This window comes from Sprattus sprattus (assembly GCF_963457725.1).
Source record: "Sprattus sprattus genome assembly, chromosome: 3".
NCBI classification, from domain to species: domain Eukaryota; kingdom Metazoa; phylum Chordata; class Actinopteri; order Clupeiformes; family Clupeidae; genus Sprattus; species Sprattus sprattus.
Window position 1 is genome coordinate 15,541,863 of NC_137922.1, and position 24,859 is coordinate 15,566,721.

At 43.1% G+C, this 24,859-nt stretch overlaps 4 protein-coding genes across 4 annotated transcripts; all 4 read right to left on the reverse strand.

Moving 5' to 3' along the window:
* Window positions 1-2,019: 2,019 nt before the first annotated feature.
* ssb (small RNA binding exonuclease protection factor La) lies at window positions 2,020-7,932 on the reverse strand. The gene is made up of 12 exons (XM_080834715.1): window positions 7,870-7,932; window positions 7,091-7,149; window positions 6,627-6,730; window positions 6,184-6,358; window positions 5,938-6,045; window positions 5,626-5,729; window positions 5,334-5,405; window positions 5,195-5,237; window positions 4,960-5,097; window positions 4,398-4,584; window positions 3,541-3,675; window positions 2,020-3,337 (listed from the first exon to the last, which is right to left on the reverse strand). Exons 2-12 carry the CDS (start codon window positions 7,145-7,147, stop codon window positions 3,243-3,245), a joined length of 1,218 nt encoding a protein of 405 aa, XP_080690841.1. The 5' UTR covers window positions 7,148-7,149; window positions 7,870-7,932; the 3' UTR covers window positions 2,020-3,242.
* A 1,107-nt stretch (window positions 7,933-9,039) lies between these two features.
* LOC308362641 (kelch-like protein 23) lies at window positions 9,040-11,107 on the reverse strand (the record flags this gene model as incomplete). The annotated part of the gene is made up of 3 exons (XM_080835372.1): window positions 9,040-9,350; window positions 9,441-9,593; window positions 9,847-11,107. The coding sequence occupies 3 exons, from the start codon at window positions 11,105-11,107 to the stop codon at window positions 9,040-9,042; spliced, it is 1,725 nt and encodes a 574-aa protein (XP_080691498.1).
* Window positions 11,108-13,824: 2,717 nt separating this feature from the next.
* On the reverse strand, window positions 13,825-15,224 carry phospho2 (phosphatase, orphan 2). Its single transcript, XM_080835014.1, has 2 exons — window positions 15,156-15,224; window positions 13,825-14,900 (listed from the first exon to the last, which is right to left on the reverse strand). The coding sequence occupies exons 1-2, from the start codon at window positions 15,187-15,189 to the stop codon at window positions 14,158-14,160; spliced, it is 777 nt and encodes a 258-aa protein (XP_080691140.1). The 5' UTR covers window positions 15,190-15,224; the 3' UTR covers window positions 13,825-14,157.
* Window positions 15,225-16,147: 923 nt separating this feature from the next.
* Window positions 16,148-24,791, reverse strand: ppig (peptidylprolyl isomerase G (cyclophilin G)). The gene is made up of 13 exons (XM_080834460.1): window positions 24,680-24,791; window positions 23,871-23,935; window positions 23,677-23,751; window positions 23,287-23,394; window positions 23,141-23,185; window positions 22,926-23,013; window positions 22,337-22,366; window positions 22,079-22,218; window positions 21,630-21,819; window positions 21,207-21,431; window positions 20,799-20,883; window positions 18,744-18,895; window positions 16,148-18,439 (listed from the first exon to the last, which is right to left on the reverse strand). Exons 2-13 carry the CDS (start codon window positions 23,929-23,931, stop codon window positions 16,846-16,848), a joined length of 2,793 nt encoding a protein of 930 aa, XP_080690586.1. The 5' UTR covers window positions 23,932-23,935; window positions 24,680-24,791; the 3' UTR covers window positions 16,148-16,845.
* Window positions 24,792-24,859: the final 68 nt, after the last annotated feature.

Sequence of the window (24,859 nt, forward strand, 5' to 3'; positions counted from 1 at the left end):
TGACCTGCAAAACAATAACAATGCCAATAACTCCTGAAAAAGACAGAACATGGACATGGAGCTGTGGGAACTGAGAGCCTGGAGAGGACATGTGTGACATTCAAAAGCCCAGCCGACAAGGAGAAAAAGAGGCGTTTCTACCACCGTGCACGTGTGTGTGTGTGTGTAAGTGTAGTGTGTGAGAAGCCTGCCTAAAAATTCAAATGCACTTGTATTGAGAACAAAATGCTTGTGTCCTCTGTGAGCAAAAGGCATTTAAGATATGTGTGAGAGGGGAAAAAGAGTATGAGAGAGAGGAGAGAGAGAGAAAGAGAGAGATAGAGAGAGAGAGAGAGAGAGAGAGAGAGAGAGAAGGAGAGAGAGAGAGGAAAGAGAGAAAGAGAAAGAGAGAGAGAAAGAGAGAGAGTGGGGGTGGCAGGGGGGATGTACCTGACAGAGAGCCTGTGCAGCTGACTAGAGTCTTTCACATCAGATTGTCGTCAGAGCCACCAGCATGGGGTAAAACTCCTTTGACTGGAAATCAGCTTGAGAAAAAAAAGAAAGGGATGGAAAAATCCCAGCAGAGGAAAAAAACGACAGAGAAAGAGTGAGCAAGCGAGTGACAGAAAGAGAGAAAGAGATAGAGAGAGAGAGAGGGCGAGAAAGGAGGGGGGATGCATGTTATGAAAAGTGCAAGGAAGAAGTCATCGCCTGCCCCCATGTGGTTTGGGCAAGGAAGCAGAGAAGTGACCCACACAAACAGGCTGTAGATTCTATGCAATGAACGGCGAAGACTCACAATGCACACTTCCTCTCCAAATACACACATCCAAGTGTTATATCATACATTAATAGAGGACTGATAGACTGATAATAGACAAGTATTAAATAGCAGTTAACAAATTATTATGATGGGCCAACGGTAGCATGATTCTGTTTACAGTACAAAGCCATTTTTAACGTAGGCTTTGGCTCCTGCACAGCTTGACCTTGACTGATGGCTATTTATCAATGTCTTTCTCAAGCATCCTAAAATGAAGTACTACACTATGCAAACAATGGCAGCTGCATTGTTTGAGGGAGGTGTGGTATCTAAAAAAAAAAAGACAGTAAGGATTGGACTGACAGCCTAAAGCTGCCAATTTAGGTAGTTTTCAGAACCTGCAAGAGGCAGTTATGGAGTGAGCGAGTGAGTCTGATGGGGAGGGGGAGAAAGCAACGTCCACAGAGAAACGCTTCCAATTACGAGGTTGAAGTAGCTCAACCACATCGTTTGCATTTTCAAGACACTCCTCTGTGATGTGGAGCCACAGCACCCCCTACCGTGTGTCTGGGGTAACTGCTAGCTTGCTTTACTGAACGTTGGCAATGCGTACATGATTATATCAAGCCTACAAGATGTTCTTAATCCTCCATTAAATAAAAGTGGTGCAGTGTTTTAGACACAATCTATGAATTCATAAAGTAATTACAGGCAGTCTGGAACATACACAAATGTATTAAGTATGAAGACCAGTAACTAGGTCATATAAGTAGTGAACATAAAATAGCTGCAGACACTGTTAACTCAGGATTCATATGATGGCATTATTTTTAGTACCCAAAAAGTTTAGTGGAAATGTTTCATTCAAGAAAGAGGCTTTTTGCAATGACGCGCATCAAAGGTGAGAGAGGCTTCACTCAAAAGATACACCTGTTTTTCTGGTCAGCCATTGAAACAGTCCAGTTGTAGCATCCTGCATAGCATATGGGGTGTCACCCCATAGCCCCGGCGCTCCATGAATATGCATCAGTCTGCTACCTCTGTAGACGGGATGTCTCAGAAGCCTGTATTCATGGTGGTGGGGGGGGGGATTACGACGACACTTTGATATGACCAAGAGAGGAAGGGTGGTAAAATCACTCACTCACAGCACACTTAGGTCATTTCATATAACAGAACCATCAACCTGAAACTCTTACATTCTAACCTAAGTCTAATTAAAAGCAACAAATACAAGGATTCATGAGAATGACGAGCACTCCCAAAAGGTGGGCATATGTCACTTTTATTGAAATTCAAAAGAAGATGCAGCACTCAGCTAAACACAACCACACAAGGGAAAAACACAGGATAAAAATAACTGCTGTCCAAAACACAAACCAAAAGATGACTGCTTACATGGGAATTATTCCTTGAAAATAACATTATAGTGACATTATAGAGAAAGAAAACATAAAAAATGGCACTTGCTCTTTTTTGAACATGGAGTTGCTAACCAAAGATTGTGGGGAGGTTGTTGGGGGAAACGGTAACAGGACCACCAGCAAAAAAACAGAAGGAAGATAGGAGAACCGAGAGGCCATTCTGCTAGGCCACTCCTCGGCCGTTTGCCAATCTGGTATCGGTTTACTCTGCTGCATCTCAACCTTGACCATTCACAAAAAAACTAAGAACAGACCGAACTGGCTCGCCTTCCTGCTTATGGCAGTATAGGACATGAACCTGGACAGCAGGAACATGGCATCTGAAAGGCATGTGCTCTAAGTACATAAAAGCTCTTTACTGGAGAAACACACAAGTCAGACACACACACACACACACACGACCTACAGGGCCTGGCTAAGTTGGCTTTATTGCCAGAATGGTCAAAATTTGAGATGACAATATGCCAAAGATATCAGATAACCCATAATCCTACAACCAGGGGTCAAATCAGTCTTTGCTTAAACAGAATTCCTGCCACAAATACCTGGCTAACCGAATGACGTAGGCGGAACCCCTTGATTAGCTTTGAGAGTACAGAAACGGGTTCAAATGCATTATTGTGTGTCTGAAGTTTGAGTTGATCAAATTCATGTCAGTGAATGCGGTCCTCCTGCCATAAGAAACACAGAGTCCCCTTTCCTCACTGTGCCTATCTAGTAAAACAAAGGGTTATACATTAAGACGTCTTTATAAACATATGTTGAGACGTGCCATTTTCATTAAAGGAACAAGAATCGGATGACGGCTCTCTTGTCTCAAATGTACCTTGGCTAATCAAGACTTTCCGGCCTCTGAAAATGTCCGCATGCGTGGAGTCACATGTTTAAGATGAGGAGGAATTTGGGCAAAGGCCAGTGATGGGGTTTATGCTGATGTCCTTTAAGTGAGGGCGTAGACTGGGTAAGGCAGCACTGATAGCCCTCCTTGGAATAGTGAGAGGATATCCCTCTCTGTTTATGCCTGTAAGTAAGTGTCTACTGTAGAGTAAAAAAAGTAGTTGGAAGAGCGATGAGGTTTAGGAGCCATTTTCACTTTTGACTTGCTTGGCTGCTGGTTCTGCAGTGCTCTTCCCGTTGGCTTCAAGTGCTCTCTTCTTTGGGCTGGTGTGCTCTGGGGGGAAAAGGCACCACAAAGAATAGATGATTAATAATACAGTGATGTTTTATCCTTTAAGTAACCATTTCAGCATACCAATCACTTAATTTTACTAGTACACCATTTTTATATGTGGGGTCAAACACTTAATAAAGAAAGAAGAGCAAGTAATGACAAGCATCTTAATGAAACATCTTGAGCCATGGAGATAAACCAACCTTTGTGGCCACCATCACCCTCGTCATCGCTGTTGAACTTGGTCTTCCTGCCCTGGGAGTGATGGTCTCTTCCTCCTCGGTCCCGACTGCGCCCTCCTCGTCCTCCTCGGCCTCTACCACCGCCCCTGTGGCCTCCTGTGGGGAAAGAGGGTGGCGAGATGAGCTTGGGTGCTATCTTAGGCTACCGCCACATGAATACATTTTTGTCTCCCTCAAGACAAGCGTATGAGCTCCATATCAGAAATAATCTCCCTCCATACTAACACGCTTGAAGATGGAAAAAAATCGTTCCGGAGAGTGGGTCAATTAATACGAGCGTGATGAATCAGGGAAGGATATGTTGTGACTGTTTCCACACTGTGAGTGTCGCCCACACTAGAATCCCAAAGTCGGGAGCAGAGTTTCCAAAAGCTTTAAGGGCTTCAAAACTCTGGACGCCAGGCTTAAACGTAGCAAAAGTGAAGCGTTTTAACACTAACAAATTAGTGTGGATGTAGCTTTATGGACTAACATAACACACAGCTAATTTACGAGTAAAACTTCTTGAGGGTAAATTTAGCTTATGATGGCCGGGTAAACAATTTCTCGCAATTGTATCTTAACTTCAAGAACTAAATCACAATGTGGGCAGAACATTATGACACTACTTTATGAAGGCACCAATGACCAGATTTAAATACGACTGGATATGTAATACTTCCAAAGAAAAGAGCTCCATAATCTTGATGGACACAAGATAATGGAGATTAATAGTTTTTATAAAGTTGTCAGATTATTTAAAAAGGTCACAATCAGCAATGGGTTTTCACTTCCGTCGTTGTCAAATTGATATTCAAGTCACTCCTGCAGTCTGGTACCTCTGCCTCTGCGTTTGTTTAGAGTCTCTTGCTGATCTTCGATGATCTTCTTCAGCGTCTCCATCTCCACGTCACCGTCCAGGACCTCCCACGCCACATCGTTCCCCTTCACCTGAAGCTTCCCCCCTTTCGCTGTCTTTGCTTTTTCCAGGCCATCCTTGGCATTGGACCTGAACAGGATGGTGCCCTAAAAAAAAAAAAAGATGGCATTAGTCCAAAAAATAAATAGCAGCGCCATCATTTTCCAGGTTAAGCTCTTACGTCAACAAGTGCAACTGATCATAAGCAAACACGTCATAAAACTAAGTGGACAAAATTGTGCATTGACCCAGTTGACCCAATACATCCAGCAGTTGCCCATTTCAGCCTACCAGATCACTTAATTTTACTAGTACACCTTTTAAAAAAAGCTTACTTTATGTGAAGTCAAACACTTAAGAAAGAAGAGCAAGTAGCAATGAGCGTCTTAATGAAACATGAAGAGGCTCTGAGCATAGTGTAAGCCCAGTGTATGGTGCCGCCCTGAATCTGGCCAGTGACGGTGTAGGCCTTGTGCGCTCACCTCTTTAGCGCCTCTGGTGTAGTCAATCCACTTGATCTCGGCATGGCCGGCGAACACTTCATGAAAGTCTTCCCGAGAAGTCCCGCCCAGGTCCCCATTGAAGCGCAGCAGGCAGCCTTTCTGCTCCTCCAGGGATTTCTGTTAGCCAGGCAGAGAGGCAGTGTGAGAAAGCGCCACACACACACACACACACACACACACACACACACAGACACAAAACAGTCATAACCCTCACCATCTCCTCCTCTTCTGCTTGTTTCTGTTTTTCTTCCTTGTCACTGAAATGAAAAAGTTGAAGTGACATGATGTATGTTGAAGGGGCAAGCAACGTGAAACAATCCCAAACCATTCTCAAGTTGAAGAACAAAACTTACCCCTTAGCTTTGGCCTTGGCTTCTGCTCGCCCGTGTTTCCGGTCCTCCTGTTTCTTGGTGAAGTAGTCATCTCTAAACCAACATGGGACAACACTCTGAATGCAGTATTCCCGCTACTTGGGAGTCATCTCTAAACATTACAGTATGAGTGATTACAATATCAGACTAGCTAAATCAATATAGGAGTAGGAGTTCGATAGGAACTAGTTTGCTAAAAACAAACACTTGCTGCTATTAAATATCTAGTTAGCAGACAAAAACATCTGTGGATAAGACAGAGGGGACAACGTACTTCATGAGAACAATCATGTCGTTATCTTTGAACTTCTTGACATCGTCGCGGGCAACAAATTGCTTGGCGGATTCTTCTGTGTCCATGACAATGAAGATGGAGCCCTAAGGACACAAGTTCGTAGGCTTAGCCACTTAACACTCTTCTGAGACATTACATGTCAATAGCATTCCTGTGGAAGAGCTCCACAGCAAAGTTGAGGCAGACATTTTAAAACTCCCTCACAAATAACCCAATGACCTTCGACCTGTGAACTTTCACTATTCCAGGTGGAAAAGATATAGCAGTATGATCCTTAGAAACAAATCGTACTTTAAAAGTCTTCAAGGGTCCTTTTCTCATGTGGATATTCTCGATTGTTCCTTTGCTACCTAACCATTCCTTGATATCATCCAGGCCCGTCTCCAAAGGAAACCCTTTCTGTAAGGACAGACATAATAAATAAGTGAAAAACAAAGTTCTAAAAGCTCTCCCATACAAACATACAAACGGAGAATACTTGTAAATTCCACAACAGGGTACTTAAAACAGTTCAATAGCAAAATAAGGTTCACTCACAATGTAGACAGACTTGTGCTTGAGGATATCTTTATACTCGTCGTTCATCTCGGGGAGGGGTTTGCTGGGGCATCGGCGAATTTTGGTTTTGTCTTCGCTGACCTCCAACAGACCCGAATTAGATTTTCTCAGAGCTTCCACAATGACTGCCTCCTCTTTTGTCAAAGTCTTCAACCTACATATCAAAAATGAAGGTTAAATCTGCATTTCAGACCTGACTACAGTGACTATTATTGACAAGATACACAGAAGTTCAAAAATGTCAATAGTAAATCACTGCTATGAACCTTAGACAACTATATAGAACCTGCAACTTGCATTTTGTGAGCGACATATCAGTGGATGGTTATTCAGCCCAAAATTATGAAATAAATTTGCATCTGCGTGATGACGGTCCTTTACATAAAAATCACATACATGTCTTGCGATGGTATTAAATGTACCTGTTAAATTTCAGCATCGTCTCCAGTGTTACCCATCCATCATCTAATTGAATCTGTTCCTTCAGGAACTTGTCTCGGACGAGATTATGGTCCCCAAAATAGTACTGAAGGCAAAAATAGCACAATGTCACTCAAAACTTGGATCATAGAATACAATGAGAGGGTAGAGCTCAACACATTATACCAAGGTCAAACTTGACAGTCAGACTACAGTTAGGATACGCTGAACTGTTGACAAGGGAGGGTGGTTGTACAATGTGTTTATCAACAGATTTTAGGAAGGCGGCGTTTGGCATTTCATTTCTGTTACATCATCCACTGCATCCGATGTGCCAGGGCGCATTTAGGTTTAAAACATTCTGCCAACACTCGACAGTAACCTGGATCCAAAACGTTGAGCGGTTTTGCTGAAAAATAGCTGCCTTTTACCATGTATTCATTAAAAAAAATGTCTTTCGTTTTACCTCGATTTGTTCCGCAACCTTCTTCTCCAACGGCGAAAGCTGTTGATTTTCTGCCATTTCTGCAGGCGTTCGGGAAGATGGATTAGTAGTGAACTCAATGTTATCTTTAATACGTAGTTATGTACACTTGGCAGGTCTGGGGAACACGCTGTCGTTTTCACCGACGCACCTTCAACGTTGGCGTTAAGAAAGCACCGCTAGCTATTAGCTCAGTAACCAAGGCCCACGTGTTGATGAAGTGCAGAGTAAACATGCACGACTAGGCCTTTCTACACTGATAAGCTTCAACAAACTTAGCAATGAACGTAGAGAAACAAATACAGTCAACACTTTGATAAAGACAGTCTAAAGTTAAGTTTTGTTATCCTCATACTCCCTGCTGATGCATTAGCCAAACAACCGACAGATTCCAGAATTTCACTTGGGTAAGCGGCGCATCGTTACTTCCTGGAAGCAGGAAGCACCGTTGAGTGCCACTTTTGCCAGCTTGATCCCTACCGTTACATAACCTTTATTCAAATGTCTTACTGAAACAAGAGAAGCCATACAGCTTATCCCTCATCTGGTGAAAAGGCTAAGTAAGACCATAGCTTGTACTCTTAGACTGAATCATGACATGCACGTTTTCACCCTCCTTTGAGTGCGCACGTTTCTTCACCACGCTGTGGTCAGTGAAAATAAGCTACGTTGAAAATAAGAATTAATGCCAAGCCAGTGTACGAATAATCACGAGGGTAGCATCATACAGATATACAAAATATATTCAATTCCACACTTACTTTAAGTAGCGGTATGTCTCGTGGAAGTTGAATGAATCACCTACGTTTGCCGTGTATTTCTCCCATAAACCAACGCGCTGTGCCGGTGTACGTCATATGAGGTCTGCGAGAGCGCTCCTATCGGTCATTTTAAAAACTGAACCAACGATTTTCAGCAGCAAAAAAAAAAACTTTATTTTCACCCGACAACTTCATTCTGGACACCTTTCAATCATGTTTAAAAATATAAAGAGGTTCTCAAACAGACTGACATAAGAAAAAGACTTACATACAATACTAAACACGTCCTTCATTCAGACAGACAAAACAGCACACTCACATATTCGTTCATTCACTAGTTTATATCCCTGGATGAATCCTGAATAAATTGTGTTGTCGACCACACAGCCTCACAGATTACATTGTCTAAAAGCCAATCGACGTATCACAACACATTTACCATTTTTTTTTTTTTTTTTTAAGCCTCATCTTGTTGTAGAGTCGATGTTTGAGTTCGCATTTATAAAATCACAGCAGACCTAAAATATTTGACATTCAGTAGGCTACATATTATCCTTTGAACCATACAAAAAATGCATAAAATATCACTGGTGAAAATAAATACAAATAAATAATATTATTCATGTTTGAGGTCTGTTGTAAAAAAAATTCCCTGAGTTTCATACCCCGGCCATTCTTATTCTCTACTGTCCATTCATCCTTGGTTGGCACACAAATCTGGCAGTGTCTGGCATAGACATGTCTATGGTGTCTGGTCTCTCAAGATGGTTTTAGCAGGGTAGCAGCTAGCCCCTGCTGGTCAAATGCTGTAATTAAATTAGTCGTCGCAGGGGGGAAAAGTGAGATTCCCCATAGAAAAGGTTTCTTTTGATGAGATTGAGCATTTTCAATATAACCTTTCAGTTTCTGACACGTCTATTAGCTGAATATTATATTATTCATCATCATTTTGGCCCATAACATGAAGTATTTAAACAATCAGACTAGGCATCATGTATTGAAACTAGGGTCCTTTCAGCATGGAAGGAGTTGCCCTGCTTCTAATCTTGCTAGGCTTAATGCACTAGCCGGGGAACTCAATGTGAGATGAGAGTGAATGGCAATTGATCACACTCTCCAGTTCTATACCATACCTCCATGCTTTTTCTCGCCCATATATTCTGGTTAACATTACAGATTGTAAACACAGACACAACCATGGGATCTTGCCGCACTGGGAAGCGTACCCACAATCTCCCAGGTGTCATGCTCTGGATCGTAGCACTCCATGCTGTGCAGGTATGTGCCTTTGGTGTACGAGTAACCACCAGTAACGTAAACAAAGCCGTTCAAGGCCACAGCACCACACTCCATCCTCCTCTCCTTCATGTCAGAGAGTTTGATCCACTTGTCTGTTTTCGGGTCATAGCAGTCTGTCACAGTAGTCTGGCCCCCTACCACATAAAGCCTGTTGTTCAGCGAGACTGTGCAGAGGCCGTACTCTAGAGGAAGACACAAATAACAAGTATGATTAATACGTATTTTTAAATCTGTTGAGGCTTAGCACATGCAAACTGAAAGGCTTCACGTACCTGGGTGGGGACAGGTGGTGGCAATGCTCCACTCATTCAGATCTGCCCTGTACATCTGAATCTTTTCATATGTGCAGCTTCCTTTGTAACCGTAGTGACCACCTGTTACATAAATGTTGTCACGTAGAACACATGCAGTGGCGTTCCCCACACCTATGAGAGCAATGGGTCAACATGTATGTTTAGTACATTAAAAATGAGGAAGACATCCCATCAATAATACTGAATTACATTGACAGTGTAATCATTGGTAATTAGTAACAGTTAGGTTTAGGCGTAGCCATTACCATTTTCAACAGAAAAGGTAACACATGAAAAGGCAACTAAATAGGTCATGTGCATGACTAGGACTAAGCCCTTCTAACAGCAGCACATCTGACAGTATACAAATCCCTGCGTTCAGTACCTTGGATCATATTTGCCACTGGCATCCACTTCTTCTTTAGTGGGTCATAAAACTCAGTCTCAGCAGTAGGAGCTCCTCCTCTGTAGCCGCCAATGGCGTACACACACCCATGCAGTGCCACAGAGCAGTGGTAGTAGCGAGCCCCCAACATGGGGCATCCAGGTATCCACTCATCCTGGTCGCTATGGTACACCCACAGTGCATTCAGGGCCTCTACTATATCCGCCCGATAGCCCCCAGAGACATATATGCTTGGCCCCAGCTGGGTGACGCTGTAGCTCTCTCGGGTGTGATCGGGCATGTCTGTGCCCTGTGCCCATATGTTCGACAGTGGGTCCCAAACATGGACCTCGGAGAGTGGATGCCAGTGGTAGCCTCCGATTATATACATGCTGGTGGTGGCCTTCTTGCAGCTCAGACCTATGATGGTGAAACCGGGCATGAGGGAGGAAATTACCGCAGAATGGATCCGCTCCGGCTCACTCAGGTCTGAGCAGATCCTCTGGGACTTAAGGATGGTTCTGAAGAAGTTCTTTTCATCCAGGTCCATATTTATGCAGCGCAGCAGGGCCTGCGTGTGGCCCAAACGAGTCAGGGCACTATGACTGAGCCATTTGATCAGTGCGTCCACCAGAACCTCCTGCCTCTTTACGTTGAGATTCTTGGTGGAGAGGATGGAGTGAAGGTGGTCAAAACTGACCTCTAAAAATTCCTCCTGGCCAGCAAGCTCCTCAAATCGGAAGAGCACCATTCTGCGTGCCTCCCTGTCTAGACGTGTGCATGCATGGAGCTCAGCGAACGCTTGCATGCCCAGACAATTATCCACATCCAGAAGATGCACCAGGAACTCCTCACATGCCGTCTTTATCGGTCTGAGCTGCAGCATGTTTGCAGCCTCCAGAAGCTTCTCCACGTTCCCCTGGGTTATCGTCACCATGGATGTGTACATAAACTCTATGAGTATGCTGAGCACTTCGCTATCCATCCCTGGCAGTCGCACTAAGCCGTCAGTCTTCTCGCGCATGTCAGCAGTAAACATCACTTTGAAAAAGGGGATGCGCGCAGCTAGAGCTACTCTGTGACAATGGAACACTTGACCACTGTCGCACTGGAGGGTAACATCTGTGAAGATCCCATCGGTGTAAAACTCCCACATTGAGTCCAAGAACTGTCCCGGGTGTGAAATATCCTGGAATTCATAGGTGTAGCCCGCTTGCCCCTTTGCAGACATTGTGTACACTGCAAAACAGATGGGAACCATTCCTAGTTCAATTACAGCTTTAACCTCATAAATAAAAAATGCTCATGAAAAATTAACAACTAGGCTGGAGGACCAAGCATGTGTGGACCAAGTGCACAGCACATGGCAAGAGAGCCCTTAGGTGTCTTTATGGAACACAAAAGGAGTTAGAGAGCATGTGTATTATTCTATAATAGCTATTGCTATGATAAACAAATGAACTGGATTTACCTTCACATAAATACCTTTTTCATAACTATATGATTGTAAGTAAGTAAGTAAGTAAGACTTTATTTATAAAGCACATTTCGTACAAGAGTTGCAATTCAAAGTGCTTTACATAAAATCAATAAAAGCAAGAAGCAGGAGCAATAAAATAATGGTCAACATCGTATCAGAACCTGATGTTCCGATAGGCTTCTTGAAATATTCAAATCATAATAAAAGTAATAAAACCCTTCTGCCTGGTATTTAGCTCAGTCCAAACCATAGTGCTGCTTCATAGATTCCGCCCTACCCTGTTAAATATTGGCCCTAGCTATTTTTCCCCGCCCAAAGGCCACCCTTCCTTTTTATTTCCTTCTTCATCTAACCAATCTGGCACAGATGATCAATCAGTGAATGTCGGGGTGTGGCATTAAGAGTCTTTATTAGGTGTTGAATGGCAATACTAAAGGAAGTTGGTCTGAATGTGCAGCCTTCATGTTGGAGAGTTCTCTGTGTGCACTATTTTATTTCATTTGTTTTATTTATTTTACAAGATTAGAGAGGGTAAACCCAGATAATAAGTGCAAAACACCAAAACCATTTCCCAATAGTGAAATGTATCATCATAATAAATTGCTAATTGTTTTGCCGTTATTTTAACACCTGCATTTAACATGATACAATCGCCTGTTTCAGTAATGACCTGGAAGGAGCACGAGGGCCCCTGGAGTTTTGTGGAATGTATTCTCCAGAGCAAGTTTAATAAATGTCTCCAATGTAAAGTTATATTAACGGCCGAGAACCCAACATGTTGATGATCATTGAAACGGGGAGAAGAAGCCAACAGCCCCAGTGTCCTCTCTCTGTGTTCTCCAGGAACCCAGCGTATGCAAAGATGCTGTTGGCGAGAACACCTGGCTCCCCGACAAATTATAACTGATCTGTTCGTTCTTAAGGTCTTTGTATTTTCCCTCTATCATTCCCCTGGCCTTTGCTAAGTCTTGGGTCACACAGACTGAATTTTCTTTCCCTCAGAGAAAACACCATGTTGATAGAAAATGGCATCAAACACTTCCAGAAGCCTATACTAGTAGCCAATCTGAATTGTGCAACTTGTAATTTTGGCGACAGTAGGCCTATAACTAGTCACAGAGCCTGATTAAACACTGCATTGTAGGAACAGCAGCTCATGCTTTCATATGATATTGGTTTAATTTGGTTAATGTGTGGAAGAAACTCACTGAAAACATGGTCGGATTTTGTTCAGTACACTGTTCTTAATGTAAGTGATCAGCCTATCAGTATCTGCTCCACAAAAGGCAAAGCATGATTCAATAATGCAATTCTATGGAATCAGGCTATAATGTATTGCCTCTCCTAATCCTGGGAGTAAAGTCAGCTACGTTGCAGCTACATCTTCATTCCTCTTCATGCCAGGGGAATGCCTTGCAGTAACCAACAGACGTTGATCGTAAAAACGAATTTAATTCACCACCCTTGACTGTTGCTTCCTTATTGTTTTACACATCACTCATTCAGTGAAATGCATGCTCTCATTCCTGTTACATTCAGTCTGAGCGAAAAACGTGTAATAGGCTAGTAGCTATGTGCTCCTTCATGCTTAGTATTGCCATTATGCCGTAAACACTGATGGTTTGAGAGCACGTTAAGCTACTACGACGTCCGTGGTCTAAACCAAAACAAAAACATCGCTCACAATAGGCTACCGCCTCCCTACCTGTGGTCTACGCGTCGCCTCCAAAATGACTTCAGAGATCATCGCCAGCTACGAGAATGTCGGTCACAATCATCATGACTGTAAGCATTTGAGAGAAATGTGTAAGGAGCAAGAAAAGGAAATTAAGCAAATGAACCGTTATCCTGCTATATATGTGCGGCAGAACACCAGCGGATATGTTGTCATTCTGAGATGCGCCTGATCTGATCGCGTTGCACAATAGCGCTCTGCACACACTCACGACACAATATGTTGGGGGTTGTGCCAGTTCAATAATCTGACCGCGACCGACCATAAATGTGTGACCTTTACGCTCATACAGACCTGACACACACACAACCAAACAAACACTATTGGCTACTAATTCCAACGATGTAATCAATATGTCCAAGTTGCATTATTCCGGCACAAACACAGAAAAGGGCCAGTGGGTTCCTATGCCAATCAAGTTATCATAAAAAAGTTACTTTGATTAGCCTACTCCTCATGCCGGTAATTGCTTACAATTGCCTTTGTTGGTGTAGGAAGTGCTAAGACACTAAGAGTGTTTTGTGGTGCTTTTCCTGCTTGTCAACGCTCAATGTTTCTGTTGCAATGTTCACAGGAACATTGAAAGCCATCGTGTCTATACAATGCTCTAATGTAGACTCGCTGTCTGAGTCCTTTGCGCAGTCGAAGCTTTAGACGGTACACTTTTGGACAATCTTTGACCACACGTCTTAATATAATTACTTTTTTATTATTAAAAAGTGAACACAGATCACTGGTCACGTATGGACCGACAATGGCAGGTTACCCGCCCTCAACAATAAATGCAATGCAAATTCAGCCACATGCAAAATGGACGTATTTGCACACTCTCGGGGAAGAGAGCATTGTTGTTCATTACAGACACATTACTGCATCAAACAAGTAAACAATGAAAATTATATTCTTGAAACCGATATTAGGCTATGTTCTGATGCATGCATCAAAAGGCTAGGGTGCTTTGCAATTGTAAGTAGCCTATATGATTCCTGTTATTTTGAACGTGGAAGTGTACTGCTTCCGTGCTGTTCGGATGTGAGCAATACTAAAGTTCCTCACACCCCGGCTATATCACTTTGACTGTCAGGGTGTCGCAGCTCTATTGGATGAGCGCTTTGAGTTCACTGAGAATTTCCGTGGCACTTGTCCACGCTTGAACGCGCGGCTTTAATGCTGTGCCATCCTTGGTTGCAACTCTGGCCAGCAACAAACGCTCCAAAGTGTACCCTTTTCGTGGCAGTGCAATATCTCCTTCACGCATAGACTTAAGCGGACAGAGATCATTGCTTCCATCACCGGCATACATTGTCCATTTATACTCCACACCCGCCTTTTCTTGGGCCTCGATAAAATCCTCCAGAATTTTCCTTTTGCACATATTGATCGGACACTTGACACAGTCGTGAGAATGGTAGCACTGCACTGTTACGTAACCACGGTTGTCGATACTGGCTGGGTTAGAAAACACTTTGTCAAATGCTGGTCGAATCCCAGCTCCATCTAAGATCCAGTCGATAAACAGCGTATTGGCATCGGAGATAATGATGCAATCGATGTCATTCTTGTGTCCTGAGATGAACGTAAAAAGTTCTACCATGCCGTCTGTGAAAGGTATTGTATGCATGACCGAGCGAATCGATTCCGGTGTGACGGCTTGGTCACCTATGTATGTCATAACCCTGCCCATGTACTCAGTCCATCGCCCCTTCTCATAACTCTTTTTCAGCGATTCTGGCAGAAGCTTGTCCGGGGTGCTTCTAATCACCCAAGTGTCACAGTTTTCGTCCACTATTGTGTGGTCGAAATCAAATACCATAAGTGTCTTCATCCCTCTGCAGTGGTCTGTGAAAACATGACAGCATTAAGACAACTGTAAAAATAAATCGTTTGTAATCTACAACTTACATTAAGGTCTGAAGACCAAGGTTAGGTTAAGCTAGCTTGCTAGCTAGTACACGAGGAGAAAAACAAGCTTATCCAAATTACATTTTTGTTAATAGTAGACTAATAAGGTCCATATGAAGCGGTGTTGAATTTATTCCGGACCTGCTCTTATATATTTAAATATAAGGTCATTTTGTAGTGATCATTACTTACACTTTCGAAATCGTGCGCCAACCGACAACAACATAGGCTCAAAGTTATGTTTGCTCGCTACTGGTTTGCCTTTTCCGTACGTCTACTTACGGCACAGTGATTGGCCAATATCAACCCCGCCTACTCAAAATCAACCAGTGATTGGCAAGTTACAACATCAACTACAAAATGCATTTCCTGAAGCAAATACCAGTGCATTAAATGCAAAAGTTAGGAAAGGAAGAAGAAAAGAAAGAAGAGTGAAAGAAGGAAAGAAGAAAGGATAGAAGAGTGAAGAAAGGAGAGAAGAGAGGATGAAGGAAAGAAGAGTGAAAGAAGGAAAGAAGAAAAGAAAGAAGAGTGAAGAAAGGAAAGAAGAGTGGAAGAAGAAAAGAAAGAAGAGTGAAGAAAGGAAATAATAGTTGAAGAAGGAAAGAAGAAAAGGAAAGAAGAGTGAAAGAAGGAAAGAAGAAAGGAGAGTGAAGAAAGGAAAGAAAAGTGAAAGAAGGAAAGAAGAGTGGAAGAAGGAAAGAAGAGTGAAAGAGAAAAAGAGAGTGAAAATATTGAAAAAAGGAGATAAAAATGGAGTGAAGAAGAGAGATTGAGTGTGAGAGAAAGTTGACTGAGAGGGATAGAGAGAAAGATGGAGAGAAAAAAAGTAGAGAATGGAAGGTGTCTTAATGTTCCTAGTTACAGTTAAATTGAGAGGGACAGAGAAGAGGTTCCTTTGATTTGGCACAGCTGTCAGTGAAGCACAGGTGCAAGCCAGTTTAAAGATCCTATTATGATGTCATAATGGCCCAATGTAAGTCAATGGGAAAATTTCGATTCGTTTTTATTTAATATCTTAAAAAGTAAAATAAATGTAATTACTTCAGATTTCCTCACCACACAGACGGATCTAGCTTTTATCTGAAGGCTGGAAGAATCAACGGCAATTGCAAAATGCCATAATTGTTCATAATTATTGCACATAGAGACAAACCATCAAAATGACCATATCTGAGAGTATATTACGGGTGAGACAGCCCCCAAAAACCTTTAATGGGATAAACCATAGTTGACATTTGCACCACATTTATCATTACAAATATAACACGCTGATAAAAAAAAAAAAAACCCTAACACTAATTTCCTCTGTTTCATAGGATATACCCATGGAGGTACAAAACTGAACACACACATTTTAAACAAAAACGAATTAAAATGATCAATCCCATTCCCGGTCAAAGCATTTAGTCTCAAATTAAACAGTATACTGATTCAATTAATGTTACTCTTCTTCAACTTCAGATCACTAGTTCCACTACCTGTAATATGCCCCTAGAGTAAAAGTGTTAATTATATTCAACAATAACTTTGCAATGTCAGCTATTTTTTTATTTCTATTTGGCAGAGTAAAGCAATAACATAGGAGGATGAGGGGGCAACACATTCCCAAAAAAAAAAAAAAAAACATTTTGACTTCACATTGTTGCATTACTGAGGGCATTCAAAGTCAGGTGTTACCAACTAGAGTCCAATTTAAAATAGGATATGTCTATGACTGCAAAACATGGTGTGGAATTGGTGTTTACAGTTCACTCCAGTAGGAGTTCACCTATCACTCCTTCCAACACCCATTCAAACTGCTATCATTTTTACCCTGTAGACGGTTGCCGTCACACAGGCCGAGGTGAAGGGTGGCGTCACCGCTCCTATGATAATAAGTCTAATCGCTATCACTGGAGCTGGATCTGTTTTTGTCATCTTTGCGATGGTCCCGGTTCCTCCTGGGGCTTTGTGATTTGTCTCGCCTCTTCTCCCGGCTATTTGGTCGTTTTCCTTTCGGGCTGGCGCTTTTCTTCTGGTTGTTCTTGTTCTTCTCCCTGTCGGAACCGCTGCTGCTACCACTACTGCTGCTGCTACTGCTGCTGCTGCTACGATCTCTCCTCCTCCTTTTCCGGTCCTCCTCCCTCTCTCTACTCCTCCGTTGATTGGACGAGCGATCTCGGCTCCTGGATTTCTTGTCTCGCCGGCTGTCTCGGCTCCTTGATTCGTCCCTGCTCCTCCTTCTCTCCCGTTCCTTCTCTCGTCCTCGGTCTCTGTCTCGCTCCCTCTCCCTCTCCCTCTCCCTCTCCCGACTCCTGGAGCGCCTGTTCCGGCGATCTCGGCTACGCTGTCGGTCTCGGTCTCTGCTACGGCTTCTCCCTTTATCTTGTGTCCGGTCACGGGATTGGCCACCCTGGCCCTGTCCACGCCCTCTGGACCTGGACTTGGACCTGCGCCGGGCATCTCTGTCCGTTTTGGAGTCTCTTTCTTTGCTGCGGGACTTTGCCTTCTCCTGCTCTCCATTCTTTACTTTCTTCTCCTCCATCTCCTTCGGTTTGTCTTTTCCATCCGTCTCGGAGTGCCGGCTCTTGTCTTTACCATCCGTATCGGAGTGCCGGCTCTTGTCTTTACCATCCGTCTCGGAGTGCCGGCTCCTGTCTTTACCATCTGTATCGGAGTGCCGGCTCTTGTCTTTACCATCTGTATCGGAGTGCCGGCTCTTGTCTTTACCATCCGTCTCGGAGTGCCGGCTCTTGTCTTTACCATCCGTCTCGGAGTGCCGGCTCTTGTCTTTACCATCCGTCTCGGAGTGCCGGCTCTTGTCTTTACCATCCGTCTCGGAGTGCCGGCTCTTGTCTTTACCATCCGTATCGGAGTGCCGGCTCTTGTCTTTACCATCCGTCTCGGAGTGCCGGCTCTTGTCTTTACCATCCGTCTCGGAGTGCCGGCTCTTGTCTTTACCATCCGTCTCGGAGTGCCGGCTCTTGTCTTTACAATCCGTCTCGGAGTGCCGGCTCTTGTCTTTGCTCTTGCTCCTGCTCCTTTCTTGTTCTCCTATTCCTGACGGCTTCTTTTCCTTTTCCTTCTTGTCGTCACTCTCCTTCCTGTCCTTGCTTCGGGAGCGGGCCTTCTCGTCATCCGTCCGACTACGTCTGGGGTCCCCATCGCTTTTCTTCTCGCCACTCCTGCTACGGGACTGCCCCCTCCTCTTCCGAGCCTCGCCTTCCTCCTTCTCTCCTTCGGTCTTATTTTGTCTGTCTCGTTCTCTGCTCCTGGAGTGGTGGTGCCGGCTCTTTCGGTCCTTGTCCTTCTGCCTGGATGGACTCTTGGACTTCTCTCGGCCCTTCTCGGAAGTCTTCTTCTCCTTCTCCTTGTCAGAAGTTCTTCGATCTCGCTCTCTCTCGCGAGAGTTCTTTCGCTCCCCCTCTGAGTTCTTCCTTTCAGCTTCTTTCACCTCAGGTTCGGAGGTTTGCTTCTCTTTCTCCATGTCTCCCCTTTAACATACAAGAGATATTTACTGTTAATTGGGATGAAGCCTTGTTTGCAAGTCTGGAAGTGTGTTAAAACAAGCATGTATATCAAGCATGCATGCACCCAATTGCAGGAATAAAGTTACCTACATGCACAGATATGTGTTTGTACTTCAATGGGCGTCTTCGATGGTCTATGCATACGTGTTGTGTAAATGAAGTCTGTCCCTTGATCCTGGACTGATGGTAGTGAGGTGTGTTTGCTGTGGACTACGGATTTCTATTTCTAGTACCCTACAGACAGTGTTTTTGTGTATGTGACACGTACTTGTCTCCTTTGATCCAACGGTCCTCACTGATGTTGCGAGTGCGCTGGGCTCTCTGTGTGCGCTGCATTTCCTGACGCCAGTGGGGAGGAGTCTCACTGCGTCTGAAGCGGTCCCCAGAGCGAGAGCGGGAACGAGAGGGTGTGCGATACCTCTGCATGCGGGACATGGGAAGGGATTAAAAAAAAGGACAGGACAAAGATGGAGATTTACTCTTACTAAATACAGCTTCCAAAAAAAAATGTGCTTGGTGTGCCCAGAGAAAAGTATAAATTATACCAAGTTTACATTCTCAGAGTCAATTTATATTAGGGGATGACCGATGTGTAATATTTTAATTATTATAGGTGAAAAAAGGACAACAACAGATTTTCCATTTTCAGTGTGACAAGAAATAGGCTGTGATAGAAAGAGATTCAATAAGTCATGTTGAGTCCATGTGGGCCAGGTTTAAGAAAAAGGCAGACATATTTTTAAGATATATTTTAAGACTTTGCATGGATAAGCCAACAATTTCTGTCACATTTGGCATTACAGTTTTACATTGCAGTCAAATTTGAGCTGCAGTGCGTACAAGGGTTTCGAATGAGACGGTATATGAGAGAGACATGACCTACTTAAAGGAGTAATATTTGGAATGTATGTGATGTTAGCGAAAATACTATGAAGTGCAAACGGAGTGCTGTCATTTTTTATTTTATTAACTTTACTTCCATGATGATGAGGCCAAATGATTATCAAAGCGACCAGCTTTAAGTCGAGGTTCCAGACATACAATGCAACCGCAACGGAGCGGAAGTTTACAGTTTGCTTAAATTATGACCAATTCAGAAGGTCTGTGCATTAAGGTACATTTCTTTGAATGCTTCATTGGAAGAATTAAATATACATTACTATTTGTTAAATAAGCAGTGTTGAACTATTGCAATAACAGCATAAGGGCACCAATTAGTCCTTATTTCTTTGAACCTCCAAACATTTTTAAGCTTAAGTATGAACCAGCCAACTTACACTGATTCCAAAGTTTGGTTAACAGCATCATTTGAGCACAATGACCTTAAATAGGATACTTACCCTTCATGCTGGTTTCCAGCAGCAGGTCTGAGGAAAGGTTAGGTTTTTCCAGAAAATGTTGACTGTCTAGGCCAATGTGAGAATTTTGTGGAAAGAATGTCAGCCACTTCTAAGAGGAAAGGTGCCAGGATAGTACTCGAATTGCTTTCCAATTTATTTAAATATTTATTTTTGATTAAAATGTACTGATGACCAATGCCACATTTCACATTGATTTAGCAGCATTGAGGCGACTCTGTGGTGAGTACTCGTGTGCGTCCTATACACAGGAATGCATATTTTCCGCCTGGTAGTTAGACTATCTTAGCCATCTCCAGCTTAAGGAACTATTTAAACAGTTCATAGTTGTAGAACATTTCATAGAACTTGTGTTAATACGAAGCTGCACAGGCAACTAGAGGTTTTTTTTAGCATCAAAGTGTGTTAACCATCCTGGCAATCTCTAGCTTTGGGAACCATCTTAACAGTTGGCAGCTGCTAGCATGTGAAAAGGACGTCATGTGAATATGAAGCTGCACAGGCACCCTAAGGAGGTTGCAATTCCCACTGCAAGCATGTCAGAAGATCATCATGGTACTAGGTCACCCAAGATCAATCAACTATTAGACTTCTATAGTAAGCGTCTATTCCCACACCACATCAGAACACTTAATAAATGCTCAAGAGCTTCTTTTCACTGAGTCGGAATGAAGTATTCGCACCACAACTAAACGGCATTACGCAATGTTAAATAAACTGTGTTTAATACACGAGTGTGGTCAATACAGGGGTTTGTTTTATAAAATTACATTAACTACTGCAACAAGGTTTATATGCGGTGCGGTTAATAGTTGGGAACATATTGTAATAATGTGCAAATATCGGCCCCAATTATCTAACGACCAGATAATCGGTCAACCCCTAATTTATAGAAGAGACTGTCATTCCCTTTATAATCATCACACCATAACCCAAGTACAACTGCCCTCTCCCCTCCCCCTTACCCTGGGGCCTCTGCCTTTTATTTTTCTGCCAGAGCGGGTCATCACCAGCCTGCCGCGATTTGGTTGCCTGGAGTTCAACATGGGCCTGGCAGAACGGGGAAAAAGAAGACGACAAAAATACTCATTGATGCTAAACAAACGCAGTCAGCTGAGGTTAAAATCAGAGCAGAGACGCCTTCCTCAGAGAGTGACACTGCCTCACTGAGTGGCAGTGATGCAACACTTCTGAACTACTTCCGAAGATAAACTTCACGTCACAATCTTTTTACTACACAGGCCCTAACTAAATAACACATCATTGTGAATATATGACTACCAATGAACATACATTCTTCTCAAGGTCATATTCTAATAGTACACATTTCAAGCTCTTCCTTTTCATATCTTCCTAACCCTCACAGGACTCACCTGTCCCTCTGTCTCTCTCGCTCCCTGTCCCTGTCCCGGTCCCGGTCCCTCTCCTTCTGTCGGTCTTTCCCGGAATTCTCCTTGCTCTTGTCCTTCAAAGCATCCTCTCTGTGTAGGGGGCTGCCTCGCATCAGGAAGCGGTTCTCTGGGATGGGCGGTACTTCCTCCGGACGGATGGTTGACAACTGCTGGGCCTCAGCCTCCCCCTCAGGCTCTTCCTCAGACCTGTGATTAGAACGGCCAGAAACAGAGCAGTCAGCACAGACCCCTCCGCTGAGTCAATGACTGTGGTCACCGTCAAAGCACTCGTCAAATGCCAGTACTGAGGGAACAGTCTAATACATGGGAAGGCCGATAACTACCGATGTTCAGGGAAAACAAAGGAAAGTATTTCCATTTCTTTGAAAAGTAACTGGCACCAACCCCTTTTTTTCCTTCCTTTTGCGTTTCTGCTCCTTCTTCTTCTTCTTGGCCTCCTTCTTGTGCTTCTTCTTCTTCTTCTTCTTGGACTCCTTCTCAGAGTCATCCGAGTCTGAGGAGGAGTCAGACGAAGAGTCGGAGTCGCTCTCACTCTCACTGGAGGCCGACTTGTGATGTTTCTTCTCTTTCTTAGCTGTTAAAGGAGAGTTAAAAGGAGAGAGCGACAGAATGAGGGAGAGAGCACGGTTCAGCATAGAACATAGCCAAACAGACATCTCTTTGCACCTTTACTTAACCTGCACTGAATAACATTTACAATTAGCAAACCAAGAACTCATTTTAGTGACAAAAAAAAAAGAGAAGAAAACTTGTTAACTACCAGAAATGTTGCTTCAATCTCTGAAAGACCAAAAATATACAACTGGGAGGGGTATGAAAGTCCAAACACATACCTTTGGGTTTGGGGACAAGCTCACCACAGTTGACCATCTTCACCTCGCAAACTGGTCGATTGTTAGGGTCTGTCTTCTGATTCTCAATAGACCTGACGATGTCCTGACCAGAGATCACCTGGCCAAACACCACGTGGAGGCTGAGTGGAAAAGACATTCAAAAGCTGTTAAAAAACAAGGAATGCCACAAAGACAAACAGTGTAAAATGGCATAATTATAATATAATAGAGCTTTATTGGTGTCGGTATGCAACCTACCCATCAAGGTGAGGCGTGGGCTTTGTAGTTCTGTTGCAATGAAGACCAGAGAGTGCGTCAGGTAATTTCACAGAGATGCATGCTATGCAGGACTTCAAGAGACCAGATTTTACTTTCACTTTTTGTTTCACTGGTTAGCCATCATGGAGAAGAGCTTGAACAGATAATATAACAATACTGCACAGGACTGTTGATTAATGTGAATATTGTAGCACAACATGTGCAAATATGGAACACATAACGACGCTAACAATGCATGTTGCACATAGTAGGCAAGTGCCTGTAATGCAAGATCAGGCAACATGATTAGGCATGAATCCTGTGATGAGAGCCAAGTTCGGTGGGAAATGCTGAGGTGGTGCAAAGGTGAGGTGACGTGCGTTTAGTAAATAATTAAGGAAAAACTTCAACTGTATGCTGGACCAAAAGGGCCAAGAAACTTTTTAAACATTTGAAACGCCCGGGTGACTGGATAATGGTTACCCATTTAGCTCGGAAGAAGCCATTGCAAAGTGGAAAACTGTCAAAGAGTAATACGTTTATGAACATCTGGCTGGTGAGTGGTGTGAGCAGTTTGTGAGCCTCTTACATGAAAAACTGTGAGCCGTTGGTGTCCTTCCCCCTGTTGGCCATACACAGGAGACCCTCCTTGTTGGTTTTGATGGAGAAGCTTTCATCTAACACGCGCACACACAAACACACACACACACACTTTAAATTATCATTGGGAACAGTAACTTTAGTACAGTTCATCTTGAAAGAGGAAAACATAAAATAGAGAATGGCCTTTGGTGATATACCTACCTTCAAAGAACCCTCCATATATTGATTCACCACCTCGGCCATTACCTATTAGAAAGAAAAAAATGTATATTCCGTCACCCCGTTTAAAGACCATAGTTTGTGTTGTGAAAGGTTAAGTTAATAATATGAAATACAAAAATGTTTACCTTCGCTAAAATCCCCTCCTTGGATCATAAAGTCCTTCACTACTCTGTGAAACAAACATCCCTTGTAGTGCAAAGGCTTTTGGGTGCTCTTTCCCAGACCCATCTCACCTGGACAAGGAAATGTGTACATGTTACTCATGCAGAACACGTATGTTGGGCATTTTTCTTCCCATCATTAGGGAACAACCATGCCCCTTTGGCATAATATTACAACATACACATCCACTAGAAAATGCTACATTCTTTTAACTCCTTTGCCAACAAACAAAATAGTATATTGTTATGCTCTTTGATTCACTGCATGTTAATGTTCAAACATAACGTTTGAAAGGTCTCCAGTTCAAAGAACTGTCAGATAAACGGTACACACACTGTAAAGGGAAGCAATACCTGTGCACAGACAACGGAAGTTCTCACAAGTCTTTGGACACACATCAGAGAATAGCTCGATTATCACCCTTCCCACTATGAAAGAAAAGCAAAATATTAATGCAAAAACATAAAGGCCAACTTCATGTGATCAAACCAAAAATATAAATATCTGTAGAAGGTTATGCATCTTCATAAGTCTTGACGCTCTTTACCTGGTACGTTACTGATGGTTATGTCAATGAAGCAGCGAGGTCGCTGCACCTTCACCCCCATCGCACTGTAAACAACAGAGATGAAGTGTCTTTAGTTACCACACGGCATCGTGGCTGCAATAGTATTCTCGCCTCTACGACAAAGATCAACAAACAAAAGCATTACACCTGATAAGTGGCGATGCCAAAGGTGATTGAATAAATCGCTATGCTAGCTTCTGATCACACAGCAAATCGACCAGTTAAATAAACACTGCACTATACATCACCCAAATACACAACAATACGTGGCAGTTAGTTTAAATTTGGCAAACATCAAAATATGACAGATATTCTAGCTGACCCAAAGCAAACATAGGCAGGCATAGCTATTTAGCTTTCGTTACGACCACTCAACTAATGCATTCAAAGCAAGTTAGCTAACTAGCTTGTAAACATCAAGCTCGCTCCTTTAATTCTACATTAATTTACCACTCAGGCAGCAAATATTAGGTAGCCAACTTAACCAGAATCGTGAATCAACGCTCGTTCGAATTTAAGAATAAAGTATGGCTGCGACAAATAGGGAGGACGTGAAGACATGGAATACGAATGTTTTGCGTAGTTCGACTTCCAAAATGGCTAGTAAGCTACCCACGGCAAGCTAGCTTGCGCCAGTTCCTGGATTGCAGATGGTTTCCCACTTAAGTTAGCTGGCTACTCATCGCAACTTAGCTAAATTAGAACTTAACCCCGAAACCAGATCAAATGGTCTGTACTTAAAAGTTAATGACATTTTGAGAAAGGTGACAATACAATACGAGTATTACCTTCTTTGACAACGGAAAGGATGCTACCAAAGGGAAAACATTCAAATATCTACCAAACGTTAAATGAAACACACGAGTCTATCAGGTTCTTCTACACCACGGTTTTCCAAAGATGGCGCTATGAGCCATAGCGATGCATGCTGGGTATATGTCCGTCAGCTACAGCGCCGGAATGGTTTT

Coding starts and splice junctions, on each gene's coding strand:
- ppig (XM_080834460.1), bottom strand. CDS start 23,931: ATGGGGGTGAAGGTGCAGCGACCTCGCTGCTTCATTGACATAACCATC. Junction 22,367..22,925: donor AACGGCTCACAGTTTTTCAT/GTAAGAGGCTCA, acceptor TCATTGCAACAG/AACTACAAAGCCCACGCCTC. Junction 21,432..21,629: donor AAAAGGAAGGAAAAAAAGGG/GTTGGTGCCAGT, acceptor TTCTAATCACAG/GTCTGAGGAAGAGCCTGAGG.
- phospho2 (XM_080835014.1), bottom strand. CDS start 15,189: ATGTTGTTGTCGGTTGGCGCACGATTTCGAAAGT. Junction 14,901..15,155: donor TGGCGCACGATTTCGAAAGT/GTAAGTAATGAT, acceptor ATGTTTTCACAG/ACCACTGCAGAGGGATGAAG.
- ssb (XM_080834715.1), bottom strand. CDS start 7,147: ATGGCAGAAAATCAACAGCTTTCGCCGTTGGAGAAGAAGGTTGCGGAA. Junction 6,046..6,183: donor AGCACAAGTCTGTCTACATT/GTGAGTGAACCT, acceptor CTGTCCTTACAG/AAAGGGTTTCCTTTGGAGAC. Junction 4,585..4,959: donor ACACCAGAGGCGCTAAAGAG/GTGAGCGCACAA, acceptor TTTTTTTTTTAG/GGCACCATCCTGTTCAGGTC.